Source organism: Pseudochaenichthys georgianus, chromosome 15 (assembly GCF_902827115.2).
Source record: "Pseudochaenichthys georgianus chromosome 15, fPseGeo1.2, whole genome shotgun sequence".
NCBI classification, from domain to species: domain Eukaryota; kingdom Metazoa; phylum Chordata; class Actinopteri; order Perciformes; family Channichthyidae; genus Pseudochaenichthys; species Pseudochaenichthys georgianus.
Genome location: NC_047517.1, coordinates 21,293,638 through 21,321,337, shown reverse-complemented (window position 1 = coordinate 21,321,337; position 27,700 = coordinate 21,293,638). Strand labels below are relative to the sequence as shown.

The window sequence follows — 27,700 nt, the reverse complement described above, 5'->3', positions numbered from 1 at the left end:
ACATGTATATATGATACATTATATCAATACTACCTCATATGAGTACACTGTATCTGCCACCAAGTGGTGGTTGACTGAGTCGTTTCAGTTTAAGAAAAAGCTTTGCTAGTGAATTGAAAACTGCTCCGTCACTTTTAATGTTCCCATATGCTCATAATGTTCATAATGAAATGCTCATAACATATTATTCAACTCTAACTGTAGTTGTAATGCTCCTTGTCTTTATTTAGATGGTGAAAACGGTGGAGCTAGAAGCAGTTAGTAAGACTATAATAAATGATTACATCTTTTCATAACAAATAAATTGTAAACTGTTATGTTGCACAAATAGATTAGCTTGTTGATTTCAGTCACACTACTGTATGCACTGGGAGACTCTATTACCGATCTGTCCCTTTACTGCAATTAGCTCATATTCCATTTTTAAAGCAAGTATGTTATTTACGGCGCGAGTAGACACCTGAGAAGCCAGAATTCTATGTATGAGCATGTGATCTGGTATCGTTTTGCAGATACACGTCCTGTGGGACAGACGGAGTGCACACCGTGTTATCTTGTGGGTAATCCCAGTTACATTTGTGGATACATGTTCAGTTGAAGAGTGTGGTTGAAAAAGTCAAAACAGGATATCCTCTGCACTCTGACAGTGAGCACTGATCTCCTCGCTAATGGACCTTTGTTTAGGTCAAACTGTATTTGATCATAGAGTGGAATAGAAATGCTAATAAGCTAACCTTTTAGCACTCAATATGATTAGTCTTGTATCCCTATACTGTATGTGGTGGTGTATCGCTGAGCAAATGGAAAGTCACAAAAGGCATTTCCTGCTGTAACCTCCTTGGCATTTGTAGGCCGGCACTCAAGATATCTCTGTTACTTACAGATCCTGTTCCATAGAGCTTTAACAGCTTGTCATTCACTATTACAACATTTCCCCACCAGAATGTTCTGATACACAGTGCAGCTACAATTATGTTATAATGTAGCCTCTCTTTATGAGGCTGAACCTATTGTGTGATGATTAAAGTGTTTACATTAACTCAAACATGCAATTATTCAGTCAGACAAGGGCTGTGACCTGCAACCGCTCTGATAGGTAAAAGGTAGAAGTAAACATAATTAAACTGCCTTTGTATAACCCCGCTTCTTGCTTGCTTTAGTTGTCATGTGCTGGGGAGTTGCCAGATTGTCTTGTCTGCTACAGCAGTGGGGAGACACAGTGGTGTGTGTAATTAGCAGGCGAGTGTACACAGCTCCCCACAGTGTCCTGACCTCGTGCTGCAGGAGCGACAGCAAACACCGGAACATTCCCAGCCCCTTCATCCCCCCTTCATACTGCCCTGAACATGCAACAAAGCCCACAGTTTACAGCAAAAAAGCTAACAATACATCCGGACCGTCTTGTCTACATCTCCCTCTGTGACACTGTGCTCTGGAATTAAGCCTGTGGGCTCAAGGCTGAGTCCATTAGACAGAGGGCAGCACCGGAACTAGGTTTTGGTGTGGAAGATAGGACGATTAAAAAAAGGAAAGGAATCCGTTTTCCCTGAAGGTTTATTTATGTTTTCTCTCACAGAGATGGGATTTTTTTGACAATCATCAAAATACATTATAATTGCATAATTTGATGTTACAGTAGTTGAGGTAAATTGGGACGATTTAAACTGCTTTGCTAAGATCCACATAGCTTTTCTAACAGCTATATGTATACGTTTCAATTTAAGGAATCCTTTCTTCTTGACTTTAAGGCAGTCACAAAGTAAACAAAAATGTAACTTAAGTCAAGGTAGGTAATATCAGATAAATAGTCTGGTACAAGTAAAAGTCCTGCGATCAAAGTAAAAGTACGCTGGCACACTTCAGTAAAAAATAAAAAATAATTATATTTAATTTGATCGTTAATCTGAATCTGAATCTTAATAGTAACTACAGCAGTCTTATACTGCTGTAAAAATTAAGTAAAAATTACGGTATTTGTCTTTGAATTGTAGTGGAGTACACATTGCGCAGTAGCAGGAAATGGAAATACTGGGCATATTAGGGTTATCTCATCCCTTGGTATATAAAAGGTATAGTTTTGGAAATCGAATCAACATTTGTTTAACGTACATTGGATCCCAGATGATCCCTGCGGCTAATTATGGCAACATGCATGCTAGTCTCAAGTCATTGTTTTCAGTAGCAAACACTGTGATATTTGACATCTCCTTCTACTACTTTCTACTCCAAATGATTTATACATATACAAAAAAGGTTGTATATTTTCTAACATGATATTTAACTTTATCAACTTAACACAACTGTTTTAAAGTCTCTGCTGGTGGAGGCTTAGAAAAAGGAGAGAAATAGGATGAGAGAGTGTTCTGGCAGAACTTTCCCAACAGTGTCAAGTGTATAAAATTGGTAGGTAACGCTTGACTGAACAACTTTGTACAATATTTGCGGCAGTGACAACAAGAAAGATTTAGCAGATTTTAGCCCAGGGCTTTGGAACAAACCGTGTCACAAATCAGATTTATTAAATAAAGTATTTGGGAGTTTTTGCTCTCCTAAAGTTGAGTGATTTCAAGTATCTTTCTGTTATATGAGAACTAACCACAGCATATAAGAAAGTCCACAGCGTTTTGACAATTACAGTATAACTATGATTTGTATTGAATCATTTGACAAGATGTTGCTTGTTACCTTGAGCTAAATACAAAAAGATATACAATAGTTAACCTATTTAAAGCAAATACTCAAAAAGCATGGTGTGTGTAGAAGACGCTGTATGAAAAGTAGACAATTAGAGCAAAGAATGTTTATTTTGTGTCCCAGAGTAAGACTGAATGCAACATTTTTAAGACTGACAAAAGCCTTAAATAATAAAACAAGTGCTGGCTAACTTTTAATTGCTGGTTGTTTTCATATACAGCCCATTACTAAAGACAAGTCCAGATGCTGTACAGTTCCACAGGTCCTATTACTGAAGTACTGCAGTCTTGGAATGATCTGAACATTCGCACAGTAGAGCCAAGTTTTTATCAAAGTACCAGAGCATCTTTTGTCATACTAAATTCGAGAGCACACATGGGAAAAGTGAGCATCACTCTGCACAAGTTTAGAAAGTGAATTGTTAGCATTTGGCATACTCGCGGAATTCTTCATCTTTTATTTAAAAGTGTGTTTTTTGACAGTTCTAATTAAAATATTTACCAGCAGAAACTATTTGTTTGTGGCACACGGATAAGCCAAAGCAGATGCAAAGCTTAGCTAGATTTTAATACAGGCTGGGCGACTACCATTCAATATATTTTATAGTGAGAGAGTGACTTTTGGACCATTTGTGCCATGGGAAACATATTTCACCATCTGCACAATTAATTCCAGTTGCATTATTCAGTTTGAGTTATGGTAGTTCCCTGTCAACTCTTCTGTTGACATATTGTCTGCTGTCTGCGAAGAGGACGCCAGGGAGGGAAGGTTGCTTTTGCTAAATAAAAACATACAGCATAAACATAAATATTTATGATTTATAACAAAACCCAGCATAGTCATAGCATTATTTAGAAAACAGAACTTAAATTAGAGTCATAGGTACAACATCTAGCAACATGTCTTATGGAAAAGGGCAACTGGCAGGGTGTCAGAGAATGCACAGATGAGATCATATTGATAGATGTATGAAAGTGGTTACAGGCCTCAAATAATATGAATATAGTCCAAATAACAGCATAAGTGAAGAAAGAAAAGTAGAATCGGAGGGGTTGGTAAAACACAAAAGGGAGAAATATTGTTAGATGTTACGAATTAAAGGAAATATTCCACTGGTCAGAGGCCAATTCTGAAGACCATGCGTAGGGTGGCCGAACGTCACATGTTGTTTTAGGGTGTACAGATTGCACATTAGATAGTCATGAGGCTTCATGTAAAGTAGGAATTAGCTAAACCCTTTAATTTACGCTTAAATTCCCATAATCTATTTCCTGTGTTTGTATTTTAAAATGTGTTATACCTGTTATCAGCTTCGTGGACTGAGTCAAACTCCTTATCGTGCTCAGAAGGGTTAGAAACAGAAATCCTTTATTCCATCCCACAGTGGTGAAATGTTTACAACATGTTCATTAGAAAGTATTTAATTCCACAGTTCATCGGTGAAGTAAATAATGTGTACTAGGAGCGTTTGAATTCTCTCCTAACTCACGATCGCAAAGCTGTGAATGGGAACAAACGTCAGCCTTGTGGTCCCTTCCTCAAATTAACCAGAGGAAAACACACAATGACTGTAACAGATCACAACAACAACACATTTATATTACAAGACACTTTTCCCGAGACAAGATCTCCTCATTACAAAAAAGTTCTTTCGAAACTCGTGCAAGATTCATCAAAATCTCTTCTGTTATCGACTGAACCTGAAGTTGTTTACGTCCTTGTTATCAGATGAGCCTTGTACTCTTCGGTTTCTGCCACAGCTCTGGGAATAACTTAGAGGGGAATTTGCTTGTGGATCCTCTTGTGTCAGATTGCCCCAGTAAGGTAGTTAAGCTGTCGATTCAAATAAAGAATTGGGCTCTCATGTGCAGCTTTGAGACAGATGACAGTGTGAGTGGGCTAACCGGCAGAGGTAGAGTGATGCAATCTGATAAAATAATGTCACAACCATGTCATCATTTTAAAGGCAACAGCCACGCCATTAAAGGGCAATTTATAAGGAATCTGTATTAGCTGTTGTTTCTATAGCGATTTATTTTAGCACTACTTATGTATGAATAGTTGTGTGTAATACAAGGAATAGGCGATGAATTAGTCACTGCTGGAGCCAGACAAAAGGTGTTAAAGGTAGGTAATCGTCTTCCACAGATATATAGCTCACTATTTTTAGCCTTTCTATCTCTATATTTAACCATGACAAATTATTGTATTTCTGAATCATTTTGCAGACCGCTCACACTCAACATATCTCCTGTCCTCCCCCCAACCCATTTCAAAGAGTTGCTGCTACTGGCCCAAATATGTCATACCTAACAAGGCCTGCTGCAAATGTAGCCTGTCAATGTGTGTCAAGCTTAATTTATCAGCTATCACTCTTTATCTCAGCTGTACCACCTCTTTCACATTTCTACCGAGAGCTTGACTTTGCCCCGGGCCAGGCGCGGTTTAATTCCACCCTCAGGTCCTCTGCTTCAAGGTGTAAAAGTAATGACAATCAGAGTCCTTGCGATGCTGAAAAACAGAGAAGGGGCTGAGGGGCAGACACTGTATAATCAGCTGATTGTTTTGGAAAATGCAGCGTCTAATGATTGACATGATCTGCTCTTCTCTTATTGACCGGTTTTGTCGGGCCTGAGAATCTCACACCTGCATGACATAATGAGTGTCAACATACTGACATACAGTAACACATTTTGGGTGTTTTTTAACCAGTTTTTAATCCGTAACTCCCACTAAAAATAAATATAATTTAATATATTATACATCCTTTATTCCCAGGCTCTGAAAGGTGACCCAGGGCCGGTTGGTCCAAAAGGAGACAAAGTGAGTGAGTCTGATTTACAGACTGGTCCGGACGAAATTACACCGTAATTGTTTTCGCTTTTCTTTTTAAAATAACAATCGATACTTCAGGGAATCTGCTTGACTTTGATGAGCTGTAATCCCCGCCTCAATAAGGGGTTTGCCCATCTGTTTGAAGTGCTGCTATGATTGCTACTCCAAACATGGCCAGCCGAAGAATACTGTTATTGCTATCATAACTTAGCAAGACCTTATTGATGGTCATATAGAGTAGCTTTTATCCAGGCCTAGAGAAAATGTTCCACTGCAGAGTATTTGTATATTCATAGGAGAAGCTGTTTGTAATGGACATAGCCAACAAATCCCTTTATCTTTCCCTCTCTAAACAGTATTTCTTTAAAGCCTGCAGCAAAAATGGGTATTGCACACTATTCCCTTCTTATTTAGGGACTGCTCACATACCTGATTTAGAATATATTTGACAATTGATCACAAACACTGTAGAAATCCACTTAGGTATGTCCTATACAGTGCCTAAATGCATACGCCTGGGATGTAAGACAAGCTGGAAGTGCAGTAGAGAAGTTTGATTCCCAACCTTGTTCTTATCTGCAGCTCTTTATAGTCTGTTCACCGACATCACTGAATCAGATAAACTCTGGTTGCAATGCAGAAAATATTGGTCTTTTTTAAAGTTTTCCTTTCTTTTCTTCCCACTGTGGGATTACTTTTCATGTATGAGATGAAATGTTTTTCCTGTAATTAGTTGATATCTCCCGCTCTTTTATTTTCCTCCCTTATTGTTTTGTTTGTTGTTGTCTTTTGGAACTCACTGCATAATTGTAGGTGCAATGCTCTGTCTGCCAGCTTTGAAGTTATAATGAGGTCTGTGTGTTTCTGTGAAGACAACAGAGTATCACAGCGTATTTTATCCCATTTTCCGGATGGAATGGTGGGGTTGGGGGTGGAGAGAACGTGTGTTTGTATTGAAACTGACAGAGGGAGGCAGATTTGGAAGCATACAGTAATGAGTCCCCTGCATATCCCATAGCAAGCATATTTTAGCTGTGACATTCATTTAGACAACAAAATGGATATGAACAACAAAAAGGCTTTTTTCTTTCATCCTCATCTGATAAACGGGTATTGCCAGATTCAAAGTCGACAGATCCTCAGCTCAGTGCTTTATAAAGTCCTGTTGTGTTTGTGGTGAAAGGGGGAGATAAATGCAAGGAATATTGGACAGTGACACATGAGTTTTTATCTGCAAAGACAAAAACATTGGGGAAGCAGTGCAAAGCGTGTGAGATCATTGCTTACATTGTGTTATTCTGGCGTCAAAAGACTTCAACCTCTTTCCTTATATGACTTTTCGTGGCTGCCCGTATGTCACAGTCACCAAACAATGTTATCATACCTGTCCATTGTTAATACTGCAAGGCTTTTACATGAAATAGTATGGCTGTGTTTATTTTAAAGCCTGTCACATTTAATAGAAGCAGCCCACCTGCCAGTTTTCTGACAGTTTGAAAGTCATAAGACATTCATTTCAAGACATACTGTAAATACCAGTTAATGGCCTTCTATCGCACATAGTGCATATCTTGACATATTACTGCTATGCATCATAAAAAGCCTGACCTTCAGTTTTTTATCACAAACATGATGGCTGGCCTTTAGGATAAATCTTTTAAAAGTCAAAAATATATTGAATAGATTTAGCCGTAGCCGTGTCCACTGCACTGCAGAATGTTAAAGATGTTATTGACTGAAGTTTAAGGAGTTATTAATTAGTATCTTCCTTCACAGGGTGATATCGGTCTGCCTGGAGCTACAGGGCTGCCTGTAAGTTCACTGTGTTACATTTACATCTCATTATGCTATCTGTGATGACATTTCACAGCCTTTTTTCGCCGAGTTGGTGCTACAAGCAGTGTTAAAACATCTGGCCCACAGTGATGGGAAGTGAGGCACTCAGGTGAGCAGTGTCTGTGTCACATTACCATCGCCTGAGAATGGGTCAAACAAGATAGACAGGGCTCGGTGGGCATCGTCACTTGGGCCAAAAAGGACAGGGATGACCGGCCAGGCGCAGAGGAATCGAGCACCCGGCCTCCGCGTAGGGGGGAAGTTGACAGGTAGCTGTATCCCACATGGGTGAGACATGCACCTACAGTATTGGGTCTTTCACTGCAAACTTGTAGCATTTACAGAAACCTGGGGAGAACGACAACACACTTTATGTATTTCGATCTTATAATTGGACCGGCTTCCTGTATGGTTTTGTAATATCTAGAGGACAGAGAACCCAGAATTGTGCTCATTCAAATTGAAGCTACATATGTCAGCAGGCAGCAGATATCAGCAGATGCTCGCATTGTCACTTATCAACACACTTATCAACACAGATAGGGAATGTGTGGGCACGGATGCAAACCCACATACTCTCAATGCACCGGATCCAGGGAGTTGACGGCTGTTGGAGATTAAAGGTATACTGCGGGGTGGTTAGATAATTATGTACACATCATGAAGGGATCAGCCTTACAGTTTTAATCAGCTCTGAAGTGACAGAAATACTGTGTCCCACTGCTGCTGGCTTGCCCCTTTTATGTCACCAAAGTGCCTATACCCACAGTACCCCACCAACCACATTAGCTTTTTCTCCAATGCTAATTCTTTACATCTACAAGGACGAGCAAAATAACAATCTCTCCCTGTGAAGCAGATACGGTTTCAGCAAAACTTTGTGGAGTGTGGAGTGTAAGCTGAAAATATTGAGCAAGTTATTAAAGTAGTGTATACTATCTGCGGGGTGGATTTGTATTGTATTGCTTGTTACCCAAGGTCGAAACTCTGTGCTCGCAATCCAACAAAAGATGTACTATTGTATATGAATAATTGATTTATTATCAGAAGCCCTGCACAGACTAAGTCATGTTTTATTAAGGGTGTCACAGGTCAGAGCTGTCACTCTTGTTTTATAGATACAGCTGCAAATATCTCCTGGCTGTCAGCCTCCTTGTTAAATTATTTTCCTATTGTTTGTTCATTACATGAGGCCCTCGACTAACTTGAAAGACATATGTTCTGAATGTCCATTTCTGCAGCTGTTTTCAAGAAAAGTCAACGGCGTTTGACTTTTGGATGCCAATTGAAAGAGGACACCAATTATTTGGCTTGTATTTGAAAGATGAGATGTTGTATGTGGCCTTGTAACCATTTCGTCGCCTGGTGGACAGACGACTCTGTCTGCCCTTTCCTGACAGTGGTCAGCAGGGTGTCTGGGGGGTTGTAATAGCTATGCTCTGACTTCTGTTTTGGTCATCCAGCTAGAGATAATTACCTCTTTACCAACTGTATTCTGTTGCCTATAACTGCCAAACATGTATTGGTAAAACCATACAGGATGAATGTTTTCTTATGTTTGAAACTTTGTTTGATTCCTAGGCTGACAAAGACTGTTTCAAAGGAGATCAGGTACTTAAATAAATGAATATTGTTTTCACAAAAGAGACATCTAAACATTCTGTATTCTTGAGTTTGTTTTATTGTAATCATGACTCTTTATTTGCCACATCTAGGGCCTCCCAGGTGACAAAGGAGAACAGGTAACACCTTTCAGAATCTTAATGTCATCTGTTCTTCTCATTGCACAAAGTCTACATTGCATATTCTTGAGCAATCAAGTACAACTATTAAGGTCCATCTAGCTATTATTGAAGCCCCATAAGTATATCTTTGTACAATCATTTTAAAACAAAATCACCACTCAGTACGCACCTTTATTAACTTCCTAATTGTTCCTTATCAAGATACTGTGTAGAATAATGGAATGAAGCTCTGATCAACCGAGGCTGAACATGGCCTATTAAGGGGATCCTGGAGAAGTCCCCTAGAAATTGTTCATGAGCAAAGATGGAAACTGCAGCTGTACACACTCATTTCAAGCACCGTATCACCTATAAACTCCTTCTTCTGACTTACAAATCCCTCCATGCCCTCGCCCCCCAATACCTGTCTGACCTTCTCCGCTACCACACTCCATCCCGGAAGCTAAGATCATCTGGACAGGATCTCCTCTCCACCCCCCGCACCAGGTTGCGGACTTTTGGTGACAGAGCCTTCAGTGTGGCATCCCCCACCCTCTGGAACTCTCTCCCCCCCGAAATCCGCAGCGCCCCAACCCTGGACATTTTCAAAAAAGCCCTCAAAACGCACCTTTTTACTAAGGCTTTCCCCACTAGTTAGTTTAATAGGTTTATTTTTCCACTACTTCCCCCCCCCCCTACCCGACTTGTAAAGCGACCTTGGGTTTCCTGAAAGGCGCTATAAAAATATTATATATTATTAAATATTATATATTATTATTATTTATATCTTCTCATGCTAACTTAACTAAGCTAATTCTGCATTCCCTATCACTGCAAATAAGCCCACTGGTTATCCAATGGTCTGTTGAAAACATGTGGCATAAACATCTGTCTGCATCAGTTTTTATAGGAAGCCAACCGTTATTTCTTCCTGCATTGCCAAATGAATGTAGCACCTGATTTACTAAGATACATATGCTTTTCCCCAGGGTGTGGCGGGGGTCCCAGGGGAGCCAGGAAAAGAGGGCAAAAGGGTGAGTAAACAGGAACAGTCCACCAGTTGTGTGGCCTGACTGAGAGGACCCGTCTGGTGAAAGGCCAAGCAGCAGCTGAGTGGCTGTTGTTATTTTTTGGGGGGGAGGCGAAGATGATCCGTGGCAAAGAAGGAAGAGGAGGTGTGGGTTTGTTGTAAGACAATTCATGAATGGGTTTCTTGGTCAAGGGGTCATACACACTCACAGTATGACTGGCAGCACACATGGTACAGTCCCTCCGGGTGACTATAGTGGACAGTATTCAGTTTATTCAAAGGCCAGTCAATGTCAATGCCTGGATCAACTGAAACATTGCACCACATTTATTAACGTGTCCCGCCTGACAGGATATGCGTCTGGATTTGTAAAAGTATGCTTTTACAACTCGTAGCTTTTTAACATAACAATAGTATTTATGGGAACGTTTCCTAAATTCTTGTATTTGAAAAGTAATTTAAATGCATGTTCGATGCTCTGACATTTGTGTTAGGTCAACATTATGACACTTTGGTGGCCTGGCGACAGTAGGAATGTTGTTGTTCCTTGACATCACAGCTGAAAGGCAGTGTTAAAGGACAGGTGGAGAGAGCGTCCTTTTGTGTCCAGCTTAATTGAGTCTTGTGTCAATACCTTCGCCCGTGTCACTGTGTTTAGAGCAAAATATTAAATATATAGCAGGTTGAGCGCAAGAATACCCATAAGTAGGTCACGCAAATGTTCTTTTCACATTGAGCAAGAGACGAGATGATGCACCTCGAGACATCTGGATACACAAGTATCTCAAGAATTCCACCCGTCTGTGTCGAATACATTCAAACTTGTTCCAATAACATTGGCAATTTATTTCTGTCATCGGTTGTAATATCTCTCAAGTGATCCATTCCCACAATGCATGAAGTAACAGAATTGTAAAGTATTTGCTGTCAACAAGTGAGCTCAGAGGCTGGTGCAGATGTTCTTTAGTTGCTGTTGTCTTTCTACTTTATTGGTGAGGTGTTATTACTTACCTAACCGGACTTAAGTAGAGATTCAGCATCAAAGGGACCGTGGGTCAGAGAGGCATCAAATGACTGTGTGCACTTTTCTTCTGGAACACAGTTTTATGAGGAGTCTTTCAATCATAATTGGTTTTGATGAATAGAAAATCACTCCCTGTTTGATGTTTTTGCTTCTTGGTTTCCTATACCATCATCATTCTCATAGTGTCTTTGAAGATACTGTAGGTCAAAGAGCCACAGGGCTTTAAACTGGCCATTTCAGACATTCTGCTGTTGTTGTTGATGCTGAAGACACCGTTCTGATCTATTAATACCCCGTCTTTAATGACTAGCTGTCTTCATGGTGACTGTTAACGCGCTAAGGTTTCCGCTTATTCTTAGCTCTACGAGTCACATGTGGCGTCCCACTTGTTGTTGTCTTACTGCAGTTCCACAGCCTATTTCAGGACGGTGGATGTGTATCATTATCAGGGGCTAGCTAGTGGCCAGCTGATACAGCAGGAGACTCTCACCCAATTAGCAACTCTTTTCCACGCTCGCAACTTATTGGTTTCACAAAGAGCCATGGAGGATGCACAAATGATGCAGCATATCTTGACACTGGCTGACCAATCTGCAACCTTCATAGCATAGCTGGGAGAGGAAAGCTTTCACAAAGCCTTAGATCCAAGCCAGACCTTCTCTCACACTGTCCACTCCAATTTATTGTTGAGGGAAATACAACCACTCTAAGCCATTTAGATCTACTTCAAGGATATGTGGAGGACATTGTGGTCGGGAGAAGAGGAATGATGCCATCTGCACTGATCCGTCTCTGAAGCTCAAAGCAACATATGCAAGAGTGGATATCAAGCCCCTTCTGTGACCCCATGTCTAACATTCACAGCATCTTGATTTTATATTATTACCTTGATGGATGGCTAATGCAGTTTGTCAGGGTGGAAGTAAGGGCCACTCCGACCCATGTCTAGGAATGTATGGGAATGTATTTCCACATTTGCAATTAATAGTAATATGAAAGGCTTGGTTCTTATTATGGATGGCATTGACACAGAATGACAGGCCAAGAGTCTCAGTGGCACATTACAGCAGTTCAAAAAAGAACATGGGGAGCCCCAGTAAAAAAGATATTTCCCTCTTGCTAACTGTGGTGTGCTAAAATATTAATCAGGTGCTGTGATGATGTGCTAAGCTGTGTGTTGTCATTGTTGGCTGACTCTGTCCTACACGGTCGATCAGGCGAAAAACGTGCATGGTGAAGAGAACAACCTTGGCGTTTTCACAGTGGTCATTTGTAAACCAAGTATTCGTTATTCATACAGCATGCAGCGCAGAGAAGCGCCTGCCCGACACCTATCAATACATACCAATGAGAAACTGTATAATAAAGTCTCGTGTGCAAGGAATGTAGGATTTGATAGCAAAAATAATTGCAAAAGTACCAAATTACGTCATTTTCCACGCTCAAAATAGGATTGAAAACCTACGCTCGGTCAATGCACACTGCTTCCTTATACCCAAGATACACAGGAACGCCACGGCAAGCTTGGTTTATTCATGTCGTGCCAAAACTCCCCAGCATTCTGCACTTAAGTTGTTGGCACAGAGTTGTGAGTGGGTTTAGTATAGACATGGGTTCATGCCTGGGTAAGGCTGTAGGTTCCCGTGGATTAATAAATAATCACCTTAAGAAATCCCCCATTACAAGGTGGGTCTTGGAGTTTTTAATCCATGCCTAACACCCCATTAAGCCTTATTAGATGTATAAATGTACCTGTACGGATAAAATAAGTCCTTGCTAAGTATAAGTCACCGACAAATGCCATGTTGATTCTCATATGTTGCTGTATCTTCATACAGAATGGACGGCGATTTGTTTTAATGACGGTTTCTAGGACGATTGCATTAGCCTTATAAATAGAGTCTATCTATACACACTCGCATACTGTAATATATATGTTGATAAACGATGAAATATTTTCTTTGATGCGTTTTGCTGAATGCAAATAATGTGAATGCAAAGCGTTTAAAATCCGCTTTAATCAACTGAGGGCCTCTAGTGAGCCAAGGAGTTCTTGTGTCCTGCTTTGGAGAATGCATACGTCTGACAGATGTGCTGCACAGTGTTAGTTCTTATTAGACATACTGTAGCTGTGCTGCACAGATGATGAAACTCCAGCAAGCCCTAGAGGAAGCAGAACAGTGCTACTGCTCTGTCTACGGATGTGTTCTCCTCAAATGAATTATGCAGCCCAGATCCTCTTACTGATTTATTCATTTATTTATTTAAATCTACTTGGTTGGTTATTTATTTAGTTACTTTGCTGTGAAAGTGGACTATTTGGCACAGTTGGCAAAGTATACAGATTAATAACCTCAGATCAGTAATACACATGAGGGTGTCCTTTATCGTGCGTGACCTGATGATATTTCTGTAATCTTTGATGCTACAAAGACTTTTCCATCAGGTAAAAGGTGACATTTTCAACTGACTGATTTCCAATTGTCTCCAGTTTTTCACTCTTGTCAAATGGCTCTGGTTTCTCATTGAAATATTCCTGTGTTCCTCAGCTGTGGGGGGATCACACTGTGCCACAAGGGATTCCTGCCTCATATGTCAAGGAGATAAGAGAGGACAAAAGTCACAAAACAGGTGAAAAGGCTTTGAGACCATTGCTAGATAGGCCACACAAGATGACCTAGTAGAGGGAAAAGCCATTAAAGAAAGACTTTTAATCTGGGAGAAATCCTTTTTCTCACTAAATGATATGATGTACCACACCAAGACCACAGAGAAAATAATCCACTCCGGCTATTGATGGCTATTGAAAAAACATTAGAGTGGAGCTCCAGATATGGCAGCGCTTTGATTTTACTAACAGGTTATTTATCCTATGCTGGATCAGCTCCCTCTCTCATCCTTTCACAGTCGACCCTCTGCAGCCTCTAATTAATGGGTCCTACTGACAATCAATTACTCATTTCCAAGTCATTGTTAGGTAACATCTTTAGTTAAATTATGGTCGTAAGAACTTGATGTTTTTACAAAGCTGATGGTTGGTAGGATACCTTATAGTTCAAAGCTTCATATATTGCTTTGACATTCAAATGTTGCACATATATGTTTAGCATGTATTCCTACACATTTGCAGATAATGATGAGGCTGCACTAATGTTATTTGCATCGTATTATTTTTCAATTTGGTTCAAGAGTATTTCTTTCTAGTCAGAAGGTCAATATTTATTGAAAAAAAAAACATGATAAACTTTTGTCGAACGAGATATTCCACTTTGCGGCAAAGTAGCAGCATATTCAAACATATCAACAATAACAAAATAAAAGTACATTTGGCACCCTAGCTTTATGTTACAGATGTACAGACATGCAGCAGTATGTTATATTAGTATGCTTTTTCCCACAAGCTCATATCAGGGAAGTTTTGAGACTCTTTAGACATGTAATCCTTATACCAGAAATCGAAAGAAACAACTTGTCATCATGATGATCACTTTATGAAGACAGTTTCTCAGTAAAGATACTCTCAAGTTATATGGCAGATATGACTAGTTATAAAATAATACGAGTCTATTTCTCTAATCTTACACTGCTGTCACATCATATTCGTCAGCTGTCATCACTTCAGATTGAGTGGTAGCACATTCCCAGATCAACGCACGTCAATGCAATTGTTGTGCAGGCAGCCTTTCGGTTCTTCACTTGTGACATCACATTTGAAAACATTTGATGAGATTCAACAGCAGCTGGTTGGTCATATTAAAGTGACGTTGTCTTTGCTTGGCAACTGTACTTGTCTACATTTCCCAAGGAGAGGGTGGTAATTGCTGTCTTTTGGAAGTGATAGTGGTGTTTACATTTTCCATCCAAGCCCTTTGCTGAATGACTGAGACAGCTGTCCATAATTCTTGACCGAAGACACAGGCGTATTTCTCCCCATCATTTTTGCACCTTCAACCTTGTGCTAGCAGCACATTTCTCAAAGGTCACCCGTCCACTCGATGCTTAAACTATAGGTCAAATGTATTTCCTATACCAGGGAACAATTATATAACAGTTAACTTTTGGCATTTTCTCCCCTACCAAACTTTTGTCATGTTCTCTGATCTGAAGGCACATGTTACTTCATGTGAGGGCAACACAATATAATATAGGAATTATTTTAACAGGGCACGGCTATCCTTCTCCATTCTATGGCATAATGCAGGTCAAAACATTAGTGTCAGAGTAGAAAATAACATTAATCTACTTTAAACTAAATCCATGTATCCCCATTGTGCAGTAAATAGTACTTGGCATTTAACCTAATTTGGTTTGAAAAAGTACGCCGTTGTCTGAAACCAAATGCATGCTGGAACTGCAATTTAGCTTCCGCTCCTCTACAGGGCTGAGCAAATGTTGTTTTGAGATAATTGAGCCACCACAGTATATATAATATTCATATTATATCTGATGGACTTGGCTCAGGTTCATTTGGATGGGTCTGTGTGTCTGCGGAGACTAAAGCAGGCAGTGACAGTGATAGGGAACGAATTATGGTTCGGCGTATGGGGACTGGAACATTTGGCAGCGGTTTCCCGCTCCATAGGTGGAGGCAGACATGAACAGCGATGCAACTGTAACAGACTGTTGACCTCTACCAGAGCACCTGCAGGGCGAGATTATTAAGTAACGAGTCCCTGGTGAGAATAGCTGCCTTCCTGCCAGAAGTGCTCCATGGGAGGGTGCCTCTGATTTGGGTGATACAGTAAATGCATTAAATTACAACAGCTATTTCACTGAAGCCATGCTTTATTCATTCATATCTCAATATACAGTATACATTCATATCATTTATATTGAAGATAAGGAAATTATAAGTCATGGCGAAATGTAAATGTTATTTAAATCACCTTGACACATTTGGTTTATCTTCAGTCATTTTATGGTACATTTTGTAATGCAATTCGAGAATTATTACAAACTGAGGCGAAATACAGCATATCTGAATGTCAGTATTGGTTTCTTTTTAGCCCTTGAGACACAGTTGGTGACCATATTGATGGTCAGTGTCAGTGTTTAAATACAGTAGCGTGATGTAGATATGTAGTTACAGTTTTGGCCCGACCCGTAGAAGCTCAATGGCAGAGTAACACGGAGAGAGGAATTTACAAGTCAGCAGGGGCTCACAGCTGGGATTTTACGGCAAGATTTACACCCTGTGCCATTTTACAACAGGGGGGTGTGGATGTGTTAACCCTGTGTTAAACAAAAAGGAATAGGTTATTCTTCTCTCTGTCTACCTCTCAGTACAAAGTCATGTTGAGGAAATCCAGAGAGCCACATTTTTGACACCTGTATTACACCAGGAGGTAGCGCGCTTTCCCAGTGCACAAGGCAATTAATCTTGTCAATGTCAAGTGCATTGGGACCGAGCATGAAACAAAGATTTGACCTGATTGGCTATGAAAAGGTCTCACATTTGGGCACAGTTGGGGAAAGAAGAGGGTTACAGGGGAAAGCTTTTGGCACAGGCAAGGACAGATGCACAAAGCTTTGATTTATCTGTCTGACTCTTGTCTTATCCCAGCGTGCCTCAGTATGGCGACATCCATGGGTGTTCAGAATAAACACATTAATTGGCCAATTAATTACAGGTAGGAATACAGGGGGCAGGGTTTCGAGATGGCCACTTGATCACAAGTTGTTCGTCCCCTTTTATGGTCACCGCGTTTAGATCAATCAATCAATGTTTATTTATATAGCCCAATATCACAAATGTTACATTTGTCTCAGTGGTCTTCACAGTGTGTACAGAATATCAGTATGACAATACGACACCCTCTGTCCTTAGACCCTCACATCGTACAAGGAAAAACTTCCAAAGAAAACCCAGTTTAAAGGGAAAAATGGGAGAAACCTCAGGGAGAGCAACAGAGGAGGGATCCCTCTCCCAGGACGGACAGACGTGCAATAGATGCCGTGTGTAAATTGAAAAGATAATACATTTGCAACATAGGTAGTCCAAATGTTTGGAAATGCATGTGTGTATAATAGGAAGATGAATCCACGAGGATATCCATCCAGGACCTATGATCCAGGACCACAGCCACGACTCAAGATCCAGCGCTCGCGATCCAGGACACAGGACCGCAGGATCATCCATGACTCCGGATCCCAGCGTATATAGACACCAAAAAGAAAGACATTTGGGGAAGCTGGGTTAATCGGAACATGAGTGTACACGGGTATAGACAGAGAGAAGGAAGAAGTAAGATGTCCCCCGACAAACTAAGCCTATATCAGCAAAACTAGGGGCTGAATCTAATCAGCCCTAACTATAAGCTTTATCAAAAAGGAAGGTCTTAAGCGCACTCTTAAAAACGGATAGGGTGTCTGCCGCCCGAACACAAACTGGAAGCTGATTCCACAAATGTGGAGCTTGATAAGAAAAGGCTCTGGCTCCCATTGTACTTTTAAAGATTCTAGGAACAACCAACAACCCTGCATTCTTGGAACGCAATGCCCTAGTAGGACAGTAGGGTATAATGAGTTCTTTAAGGTAAGATGGCGCCTGCCCATTAAGGGCTTTGTAGGCGAGAAGAAGAATTTTAAATTCTATCCTGTGTTCTATAGGGAGCCAGTGTAAGGCAGCCAGAACAGGAGTAATGTGGTCCCTTTTCCTAACTCTGGTTAGTACACGAGCCGCAGCATTTTGAATCAGCTGAAGCGACTTGATTGACTTCTTGGTACTCCCTGATAATAAAGAGTTACAATAATCCAGCCTAGAAGTAACAAATGCATGGACTAGTTTCTCTGCATCGTTTTGAGGCAAGATATGCCTGATTTTTGCAATGTTACGTAGATGGAAGTAGGCGGTCCTTGAAATTGATTTTATGTGGGCGTTAAAGGATAAATCCTGATCAAATATAACACCAAGATTCCTTACAGTCTCACTGGAGGCCAAATTAATGCCATCCATAGTTAGTATGTCTTTAGATAATTTGTTTCGTAGATTCTTCGGGCCAAGTACAATAACTTCAGTTTTGGTCGTGTTTAACATCAAAAAGTTTAAGGTCATCCACGTTTTTAAGTCCTTAAGGCAGTCTTGAATTTTATTTAGATGATTAATTTCATCAGGCTTGATTGATAAATATAGTTGAGTATCATCCGCATAACAATGAAAGTTTACAGAATGATTCCTTATAATATTGCCTAACGGAAGCATATATAATGTGAACAAAATAGGTCCGAGCACTGAGCCCTGTGGCACTCCATGGCTAACTTTGGTTTGCGTGGAAGATTCATCGTTAACACGTACAAACTGAGAGCGTTCAGATAGATAGGACCTAAACCAGCCTAAAGCAGTTCCCTGTATGCCAACTAAGTGCTCTAGTCTTTGCAATAGGATATCATGGTCGATAGTATCAAATGCAGCACTAAGATCGAGCAAAACAAGAATAGAGACAAGTCCCTTGTCTGAGGCTATTAGAATATCATTTGTGACTTTAACCAGAGCTGTCTCTGTGCTATGATGTGTTCTAAAGCCAGACTGAAAATCTTCAAATAAATCATTGTTTTTTAAGTAATCACACAACTGTTTTGCGACCGCTTTCTCAAGAATTTTTGAGAGGAACGGAAGATTAGAAATAGGTCTATAGTTGGCTAAAACCTCTGGATCGAGGTTGTGCTTTTTAAGAAGCGGTTTTATCACTGCTACTTTGAATGATTGTGGAACATAGCCTGATAATAAAGACATATTCATAATATTTAATAAAGAAGTGCTAATTAATGGAAAAACTTCCTTCAACAGCTTAGTTGGAATTGGGTCTAACATACACGTTGATGGTTTAGAAGAGAGAATCATTGAATGTAATTGTTCAAGGTTAATGGCTGAAAAGCATTCTAGTTTACTATCTAGTGTAATATTAGAACTTACGATTTCGGGAGCTGTTGATAACACTATACTGGTCGAAGGCAAGAGGTCATTAATTTTGTTTCTAAGAGTAACAATTTTATCGTTAAAAAAGCACATAAAATCATTACTACTGAGTGCTAAGGGAATAGAAGGCTCAATCGAGCTGTGGCTCTCTGTCAGCCTGGCTACAGTGCTGAAAAGAAATCTTGCATTATTCTTATTCTCATCTATTAATGAAGAGTAGTAGGCTGCTCTCGCTTTACGCAGTGCTTTCTTATATTCATTGAGAGTAATATGCCAAATTAAACGAGATTCTTCAAGTTTAGTGGAACGCCATATCCTTTCAAGTTGTCTAGACTTTTGCTTTATTTTGCGGGTTTCGGCATTATGCCATGGAGCTAATCTATGTTGTTTTATTTTCTTCTTTTTCAAAGGAGCAACATAATCTAATTTTATTCGCAGCGCATCTATAGCACTATCAACAACATGATCAATTTGGGGTGGTGTACATTTTGTATAAGTTTCCTCCCCTACATGCAGACATGCTATCGAGTTAAGTATTGGTTGAATCTCTTCCTTAAATGTGGCTATAGCACTAACAGATAGGTTTCTGCTGCAAGAGCTTTTGACTAATGCTTTGTAGTCTAGTAACAGTACTTCAAAAGTTACTAAGAAATGGTCGGATAAAGCAGGATTATGCGGTTCGACTAATAGTTGCTCAATTTCAATACCATAAATCAGAACAAGGTCGAGAGTGTGATTATAACAGTGGGTTGGTTTATTTACACTCTGACAGAAACCAACAGAATCTAATATAGAGTTAAATGCAACAGTAAGGCTATTTTTATCATCGTCAACATGAATATTAAAGTCACCTACGATAATTACTTTGTCTGTTTTAAGAACCAAAGTTGATAAAAACTCAGAGAATTCTGATAAGAATTCTGAATAAGGACCTGGTGCACGATACACTGTAACAAATAAGATTGGCTGCAAAGTTTTCCAGGTCGGATGCGTAAGACTAAAAACGAGGCTTTCAAAAGAGGTATAATTACATTTTGGTTTAGTATTGATAAGTAAACTTGAGTCAAAGATTGCTGCAACTCCACCTCCTCGGCCCGTGCCTCGAGCAATATGAGTGTTGACATGGCTGGGTGGAGTGGCCTCATTTATGCTGACATATTCTTCATGTCTCAACCAAGTTTCAGTGAGACAGCATATATCAATATTATAATCTGATATTAAATCATTTACCAATATTGCTTTAGATGCTAGAGATCTTATGTTTAAGAGACCACATTTAATCTTCCTGTTTTGTTGCACTGTAGTAGTTGTTACATTTACTTTTATTAGGTTATTATGTATGACACCTCTATTAGGTTTTACATTAAATTGTCCTTGGGCAGACACACACACCGCTAATATTGGGTATTTTATTGGGTTCGGGATTCCTATGGGTGACTGCCTAGGAGAGAGCGCAGAGAAGCGTGTAAGACTGCGACTCTGCCTCCTGGTCTCAACTCCAGTTTGTCATGGATTACGTCCACAGAGCCCTGAAATGTTTGCCGAAATGAGATCTGCACCTTTCAAAGTAGGGTGAATGCCGTCTCTCTTAATCAGACCAGGTTTTCCCCAGAAGGCTGTCCAATTATTTACGAAGCCCACATTGTTTGCTGGGCACCACCAAGACAACCAGCGCTGAAATGATGACATGCGGCTATACATGTCATCATTGATCAGATTGGGGAGGGGACCAGAGAAGATTACGGTGTCCGACATTGTTTTAGCATAACTACACACCGACTCCACATTAAGTTTTGTGCATTCTGATTGGCGTAAACGAACATCATTACCACCGACGTGAATAACAATCCTACTGTATTTACGTTTATCTTTAGCCAGCAGTTTAAGATGCGCCTCAACGTCGCCCGCTCTGGCCCCCGGAATGCATGTGACTGTGGAGGCTTCGGTCTCTAAATTCACGTGTCTCATAATAGAGCTACCAATAACCAGAGTTGGCTTCTCAGCGGGTGTCTCGCTGAGTGGGGAATATCTGTTAGATACGTGAACGGGTTGGTGGGGACCTGCGGGTTTCGCGTTATGCCCCTTCTGAACAGTCACCCAGCCTCCCTGCTGCTCGGGAGTTGCCGGGGGACGGCTAAGAGGAGCTACATTTTGCCGGTCCGCACATGCTAACATGGGCTTTACTTTAACTGAGTTACTTTCTAAGATGCGGAGCCGGGCTTCTATGGCTATGATTCCCGCCTCCAACCTAACAACTATACTACATTTAACACATGTATCCTTACCAGTAAGGGAGGCCGGGAAGTAACCAAACATGAGACAGGAAGAGCAGGAAATAGCACCAGAAGGTGGGGAAAGAGCCATGGCTAGCTATCAAGCTAAAGTAGCTACCGTTAGCAAACCCGAAAAGAGTGTAGGCAACTGTGGAGTTACAGTCGCTAAGAGAAGGAGAGTTGTGAGTGCTTAAGCTGTAGTAACGTGTGATTACAACGTCAGGCAGTTGCCGTGATCAAGAGTTTTAAAACGATCGATTAAGTTTAAGTTAATAAGCTATCAGCAACAGAACAGGCACACGGGATACCCGGAGATGAAAACAACAACAACCGGAAGTTACAACGTGCAACGTGCTCACCGCAATAGGTTCCTCCTTCCGCTAGATGTGTTTGTGTGTGTCTCGAAGTTGATGTAGAAGTGTAAAAAGCTGGTGTTCAACAAGGGGCAATGTAGGGCAACAGATCCTCAGAGTGTTGGATAGGCTAGCTAAAGTTGTCCAGGGCCTGGTTCTCATTCACACATCTACAACCTCACAACTTTCTCAGGACACATCCTCTGCCACAGTGGCGCTTCAGGCAATACACGAGTGCGTCCTTGCTGCTCCGGTGTCAGAATTCATCAGGGCCTGTGTCTAATACCACGGCAACATTTTCAAATTGTGTTTCAATGTCTGCCAGGTCATAGCAGCACTAATGGAGTGTCATGTGTCAGAAAGGGTCAGCATAACTGAATTTCGCTTGACTCATTGAGGTATATGAGTGTACAAGAGGTGGCTGGCCCTTGCGACTGTGCTAGGTATCGCCGTCCACACCCAAACGATGGGATTTCTATGGCTCCAAACAGTCTCGTAATATACAAAGACACTTCCGAGAAATGCTGTGAATGTAAATACCTTTCTAAAAAGGGGCGTTTTGGATCCAGGGATGCTTGGTTTGAAGCGTGCCCTGTGTAAGCCCTGTCTGTGTTAGCTGTTTCCCCGGCCAAGGAAGAGGGAGGAGGGCTCAAGAGTGCAGGGGGGGTGGGGAGGCTAGAGGGGGAGGAGGAGATTTACCCCTGCACACTGCAGAACACAGTAGTGGGGAGGCTGCATCACTGTTACAGCCTGCCATCCATATTTTGATTCTTCACACTCTCATTCAAGCCGCATCCAATTTGGATACATTCATCTGTGTCCACTTTAATGGCATGCCAGGGAGCATTGCATTCACAGTAGCCTGATATTATACTGGCAGTTGTGTGCAGGACCTTAGTGTAATCTCTTATGCGTGGTGAGTGATATGAAGCATAAGACTCGCTGAGGGCTAGAGTACCCAGAGTGAGCGCCCTGTGGATCTTTGCACAGTGTATTCACTCTGACCTCAAATATTTGATTTGTAAAATGAACCAGGGTTTATTCAGAGCAGATTTCCAGCTTCTCCCATTCACTCGTTGGATAAAGCAGTAATGAAACACTCAGTATCTGTAAACACAGGGCGGGAGCAATCTGCTCGGGATGAATAATACACCCAAAATTCAAGATGAGACTGGGACATTTCTTAAGAGCCAGGACCAACAACAGCATCCATTAGGAGATGAGAACACTGAAGAGGCAGCGCCGGCCTCCTGAGGGGCCAATGCAAGGAAACAATGCACAGACGGGCGGCTGATTGGTGGGAATTGAGCCTGAAGTTTAATATAGATTTATCATCTTCCCCACATAAAAATGCAAATTCAGATCGTATCATCAGGCCTCTTTCCTCTCCTTAGGAGTTGTTAAAATCAATGAGCTCTTAAAACTCATCCGTGAAGACGTGTTAGAGACGCGGCTGTTGTAAAAAGCTTCTCCAAGGCTCCCTTGGGAATGCCTTGGCTTAGTTTCCGAAAGACATCCACTGTCTGCATTTCCTGTGTTTGCCTTTGGCTCTAGTGTTTGCATACTATGTGGCAGTGAGGATAATTTCTTTTTTTAGCTCTATAACGGTTATTTTACCCAATGATATGCTGAGTTCTATGACTGGATACCCTTGTATTGCCACCTGTGTCCCCTTGTATTGTGTGGCAGTTGAAAAGACGCATAATGTGGTATGGAAATTATTGCCCCTCTCTCACTCTCACAGCTTCTTGCTCTCGTCTATTTCCTTCTCTCATCGCTGTAAGCCCTCTACAGAAAAATCTTCTTTACGGTATTCAGTGCCTAATTGCCAGACTGCCTAATTATGGATGTTACCCAACACACATCATACATTCATGCATTGAGGACATCTATCCTCTCTCATAGAGGGCTGACAGTCTCCTCATTGGCTCTGTCCCCCCCACCGTGTACGACATTTGTGATGAAGCTAGTTTGCCATCTAGTGGCGTGTGTACAAATCACTATTGAGTCACGTGGGATCTGGGACTGAGTCTCTGTGAGGGAAGCCTTCATGGAAAGCTTTAGCCAACAGACTATAGGTGCAATCTTGGCCAGCTGAGCAGTGTCTTAAGACGGCTGCAGTGTCAGCCATCTCTTTATACGTGCCTGAATATTTAGATGGCTGGGAGTTAAAGAGAGCATTGTGTGCCAGTCAGAATGGTGAAAAATGCTAAGCTGCATTTGAGCCCCTGCCAGGCAGCTGTCGACTTTGCCGTTCTCTTCCTGCCCCGGCCGCTCCTCTTAACCCTCAGTAAACAACTGGAACAAATCCTATTTTATTGAGGCTTTTACCAAGTGCAAGGGATCTCTGCAAGCTCCAGTGCCCAGGCATTTTCTGAGCTTGTGCAGTGTCCTAAGATGGCATTCAGCGAGGGCAGTCACAAGTAGGGAATTTGCACTGTCTGTCTCTAATTGGATCCTTAATCAGAAGCAGGTGAGGCTGCGGTCTCTGCGGTTTCTTTTGTGACATTTTTAGAAAGCAGCATAAATCAATATTTACCTCAGAAGCCTTGAAAGCTGTTTTGACACAGTGAAAAGGGCTTTGGTGAGAATTCAGTGAACTGCAGCATATCGAACTGTATATTTGGTGAGAATTTACTGAATAATTTGTCCCCTTCTCCAACTGATACCCAGCTGATATTATGAAGCTAATGCTTAGAAGCAGCTGGGCTGATGTAATGTAATAATTCAATAAAAAACATGAATGTAGGTGAAGTTGGTAATGCATATCAGATAGGTCTTCCTTTCCTTATAAAATAGAGAATAACATTTACCGATTATACTTGGAAAATGCTGCAGAAATGTCTGTATGTTAGAGATCCTGTGGGTATATATACATATTTTCTAGTATTGCAGATTTTTCTGGGTCTTGGTGAACATTTTAAAATCAGAAATCAGAAAATATTTGCAAGGGGAAAGGATGACATTTCAGAATTAATTACAGAATATATTAGCCTTTGCTGGCTATGTGAGTAATTGTCTGTATTTTGTCTGAATCTGGATACAACAAGTGTTCCTAAGGGACTCAAATGACCAAAGGAAGGAATGGTTGTATGTGTCCGCCTTTTTTTCGCACCTTTCAGAGGCCTGGGACCACACAAGCTAAATCTCTTTGGGATAAATATTGTGACAGGCTGCGTAGCGAAGAACTTTCTCCGAAGCGTGTCTGTGTGCATTCTGCCTGTGCACATCTGTGTCTTTTTAGTGTTTGGATACACTAGTTCCCACTTCTACAGTATATGTGTAATTTTGGATGGTCTACATCGACACTCTTTTTGTTAACTTTGGACCCACACTGTATATGAATACAGACAACAATAACGGAAAACTCCATACCATCTACTCTTTGTCCGGTGAATTGTTAGATAACATTGGGATATAATGGTTTACGGTCCTTACTGTTGTGTACACATGTGTTTACCAAGCAAATACAGCTGCTGCTTACAGTATAAGCCACATAGTCAGTTCCAGTGAAACGCAGTACAGCACTTAGACAAAAGGCTCAGGTGGCCCGAGTACACGCCCCCGGAGGGAGACAGGGCTCAGCTCAGGCAGAAAGAGTGGGAGTGGCGTGTGAGTTTTTCAGTCAAGAAAAGGTCATCTCTCCCATGAGCCACAGAACATTGTCGCAGACCAACTTGGCTTTGGTAATGTCACATAGTTTCCCTTCAGGGCGTAAAACTTCTGTGTCACACGAGATACAAGGAGAGGTATGAAAAGCAAGGAATAGTGATAGTCTTTCCAGGTGTCCAGCTTATACATTGTGTGATTTATCCGTAAGAACAGTTTTCAAGGTCTAAACTAAACCTCACTAAAATTCTCAAATTGTTGCTTCAATTAAATAACAGTTTAAATGTATATGTCACAGTAAAATATAATTTTGTAGAAAATGAATGTAATTTGGGAAAAGTACATTTTGGGAGCTCCAGTAGCTTATAATGCTATACAAGCAAAAATCAAAGATAAGATTGTGTTGGAAAAGATTAAAATATCAAACCTAAAATAATCAAATTAGTTCATAATGCCACTGATAGCTATCGCTGCATATACAAAAAAAAAAAAATGTATCTTTGCTCTATGCTGGGTCTCAGGTCTGATTTGGTCCTGCGGTGTTTATTTCAGAAGGCTTATCTCCTGACCCCTCTTGACAGCGGCATTTGTCAGGTGGATTATGTGGCCATTTGATGGTATATCTGCTTTATTGCAAAAAGTGTGACATGTTCTGGCCTCTACATTTTACACCACTGTGTTATCCCAGTATGGGTAGTCAGACAGGGAATGTCTCAGAGAACATGTTGACATTTGGGATAAGGATTATGGAGTCATCATAAATGAGCTCTGATGTATGTCACTGTCACTGTTGACTCTGCTTTCAGATTGTGTAGCAGGACTGAGCCGGGCCCCCTGGCTGTGCTTTTCTTTGGCACTTTACAACTCATGGTAGAGTGCAGGCTGGGATCCATGTGGATTAAGTCGGAAGTTGGAAATACGCCGTCAATCTACTGCAGCTCAGAGGTGTACTCACTCTAGCTTTACTAGCCCCATTATTGAATTAGTTGTTAATGTAGAGTGCTTTTCACATTCCTGCTATATAGTTTTCAGGTTCTTAGAGTGGAACAGATAAATAGTGCTTGTGAATATGTGTTTGGTCTTTCACTCAGGAAGCCAGTTCATCTTTCACTCTCTCCTCCAAAATCCCTTCATCGTTATCCACCTCCCTCTCATCCCTCATTTCCTTCCTTGCCTTCTCCTATCTCTCCCTCCATCTAATCTACTGCAATGACCTGAAGGAGGGCTTCACACTGCAGCGCTCAAATAATAATCAAGCACTAGGATGTTGTCAAATTTATAGGACACTGAGCGTTGCATAGCAACAGAGATTGCCGGGGTGATCTAACAGGCGCTGGAAGTTGGGTGAGGGAGGAACGGGGCGAGTGACAGGAGACAGGAGAAGGAAGAGGAGATGATAAGAAAAACAGGAGACAGCAGAGAGGGCTGAGATGGCAGTTATGGAGCTGTGATAGTGTACACAAAGGGAGAGATGAATGAGGGAGCGAGAAACAGAAAGAGGAAATTAGAAAGTTAAGGTTGGCTTAGTTGAAAGAAAACATTCACAAACTGCTGGCTGCTCCTCTGTGTTATAATTATCACCATGTTTACATGTTCTACTCTCGCATTTTGGCATACATAGGTGGAGTGAAGTTTAAAAGTGACTCGCCTAGAGCAGAGCAGGATAGTCTTCTCACTACTGATCCAAGTCCAACTACAGGCGGCTATTTTCAAACCTCCCATAGATCAAGAAAAACACATTTTAGTTTTGTCCTGACACATTTCACCCTTTAGCTTCTTTAACATGTCTTTCTTTCACCCGGTCTTTTCCGTTCTTTCTTTCATTTTTTTTCTTGGAATCCAAAATGCATGTGTTTCAGTTTCCTGTTCATCCTTGTTGCCTAGACTACTTTGGACCTCAGTTTACCTCTGGCAACATTATTCTGGTGTTGTGTCTAACCTCCTTCACCAGGAAAGATATTTAAAACAAAACAACCGGACAAACTACAACAAAGCTTTATTTATAGTTGCAGACTTCCCAGAACCTGCTAGAAATGTGTGAAGTCAGCAGTTTTGATGAACATATTCGTCACATGATGACTTCTGAAATGCTGAATACAAAATACTTTTTTTGTAACCTACCTTCATTAAACCCTGATTAACTGTCAACTTTTAAACAAGTTTAACTGTTAAATGGCACATTTATGATTATATGATTGGACCTGATAGTTTCATAATTAAGTACTGTAGGTGTGGATATTGTTCACTCTCTACACCAAGGGTGTCTAAACTACGTGGTCCATTTTTAATTGGCCCTCAGTAAATTCAGAAAATATAATGGGATATGGCCCACACATGAGAATTGTACTTGTCTTATATTGTACGTCTTAAGTATATTATGTAAACATATGTTCCCGTCGTTTTTACG

At 40.9% G+C, this 27,700-nt stretch overlaps 1 protein-coding gene across 1 annotated transcript in view; it reads left to right on the top strand.

The window, feature by feature from the left end:
* LOC117459267 (collagen alpha-1(XIX) chain-like) overlaps positions 1-27,700 on the top strand; it is a 117,347-nt gene that overhangs the window by 30,616 nt on the left and 59,031 nt on the right. The window contains exons 11-15 of the mRNA XM_034099997.2: positions 5,473-5,517; positions 7,306-7,341; positions 8,947-8,976; positions 9,081-9,107; positions 10,079-10,123. Coding sequence (XP_033955888.1) covers positions 5,473-5,517; positions 7,306-7,341; positions 8,947-8,976; positions 9,081-9,107; positions 10,079-10,123 — 183 coding nt within the window. The remainder of the gene's footprint in view (positions 1-5,472; positions 5,518-7,305; positions 7,342-8,946; positions 8,977-9,080; positions 9,108-10,078; positions 10,124-27,700) is intronic.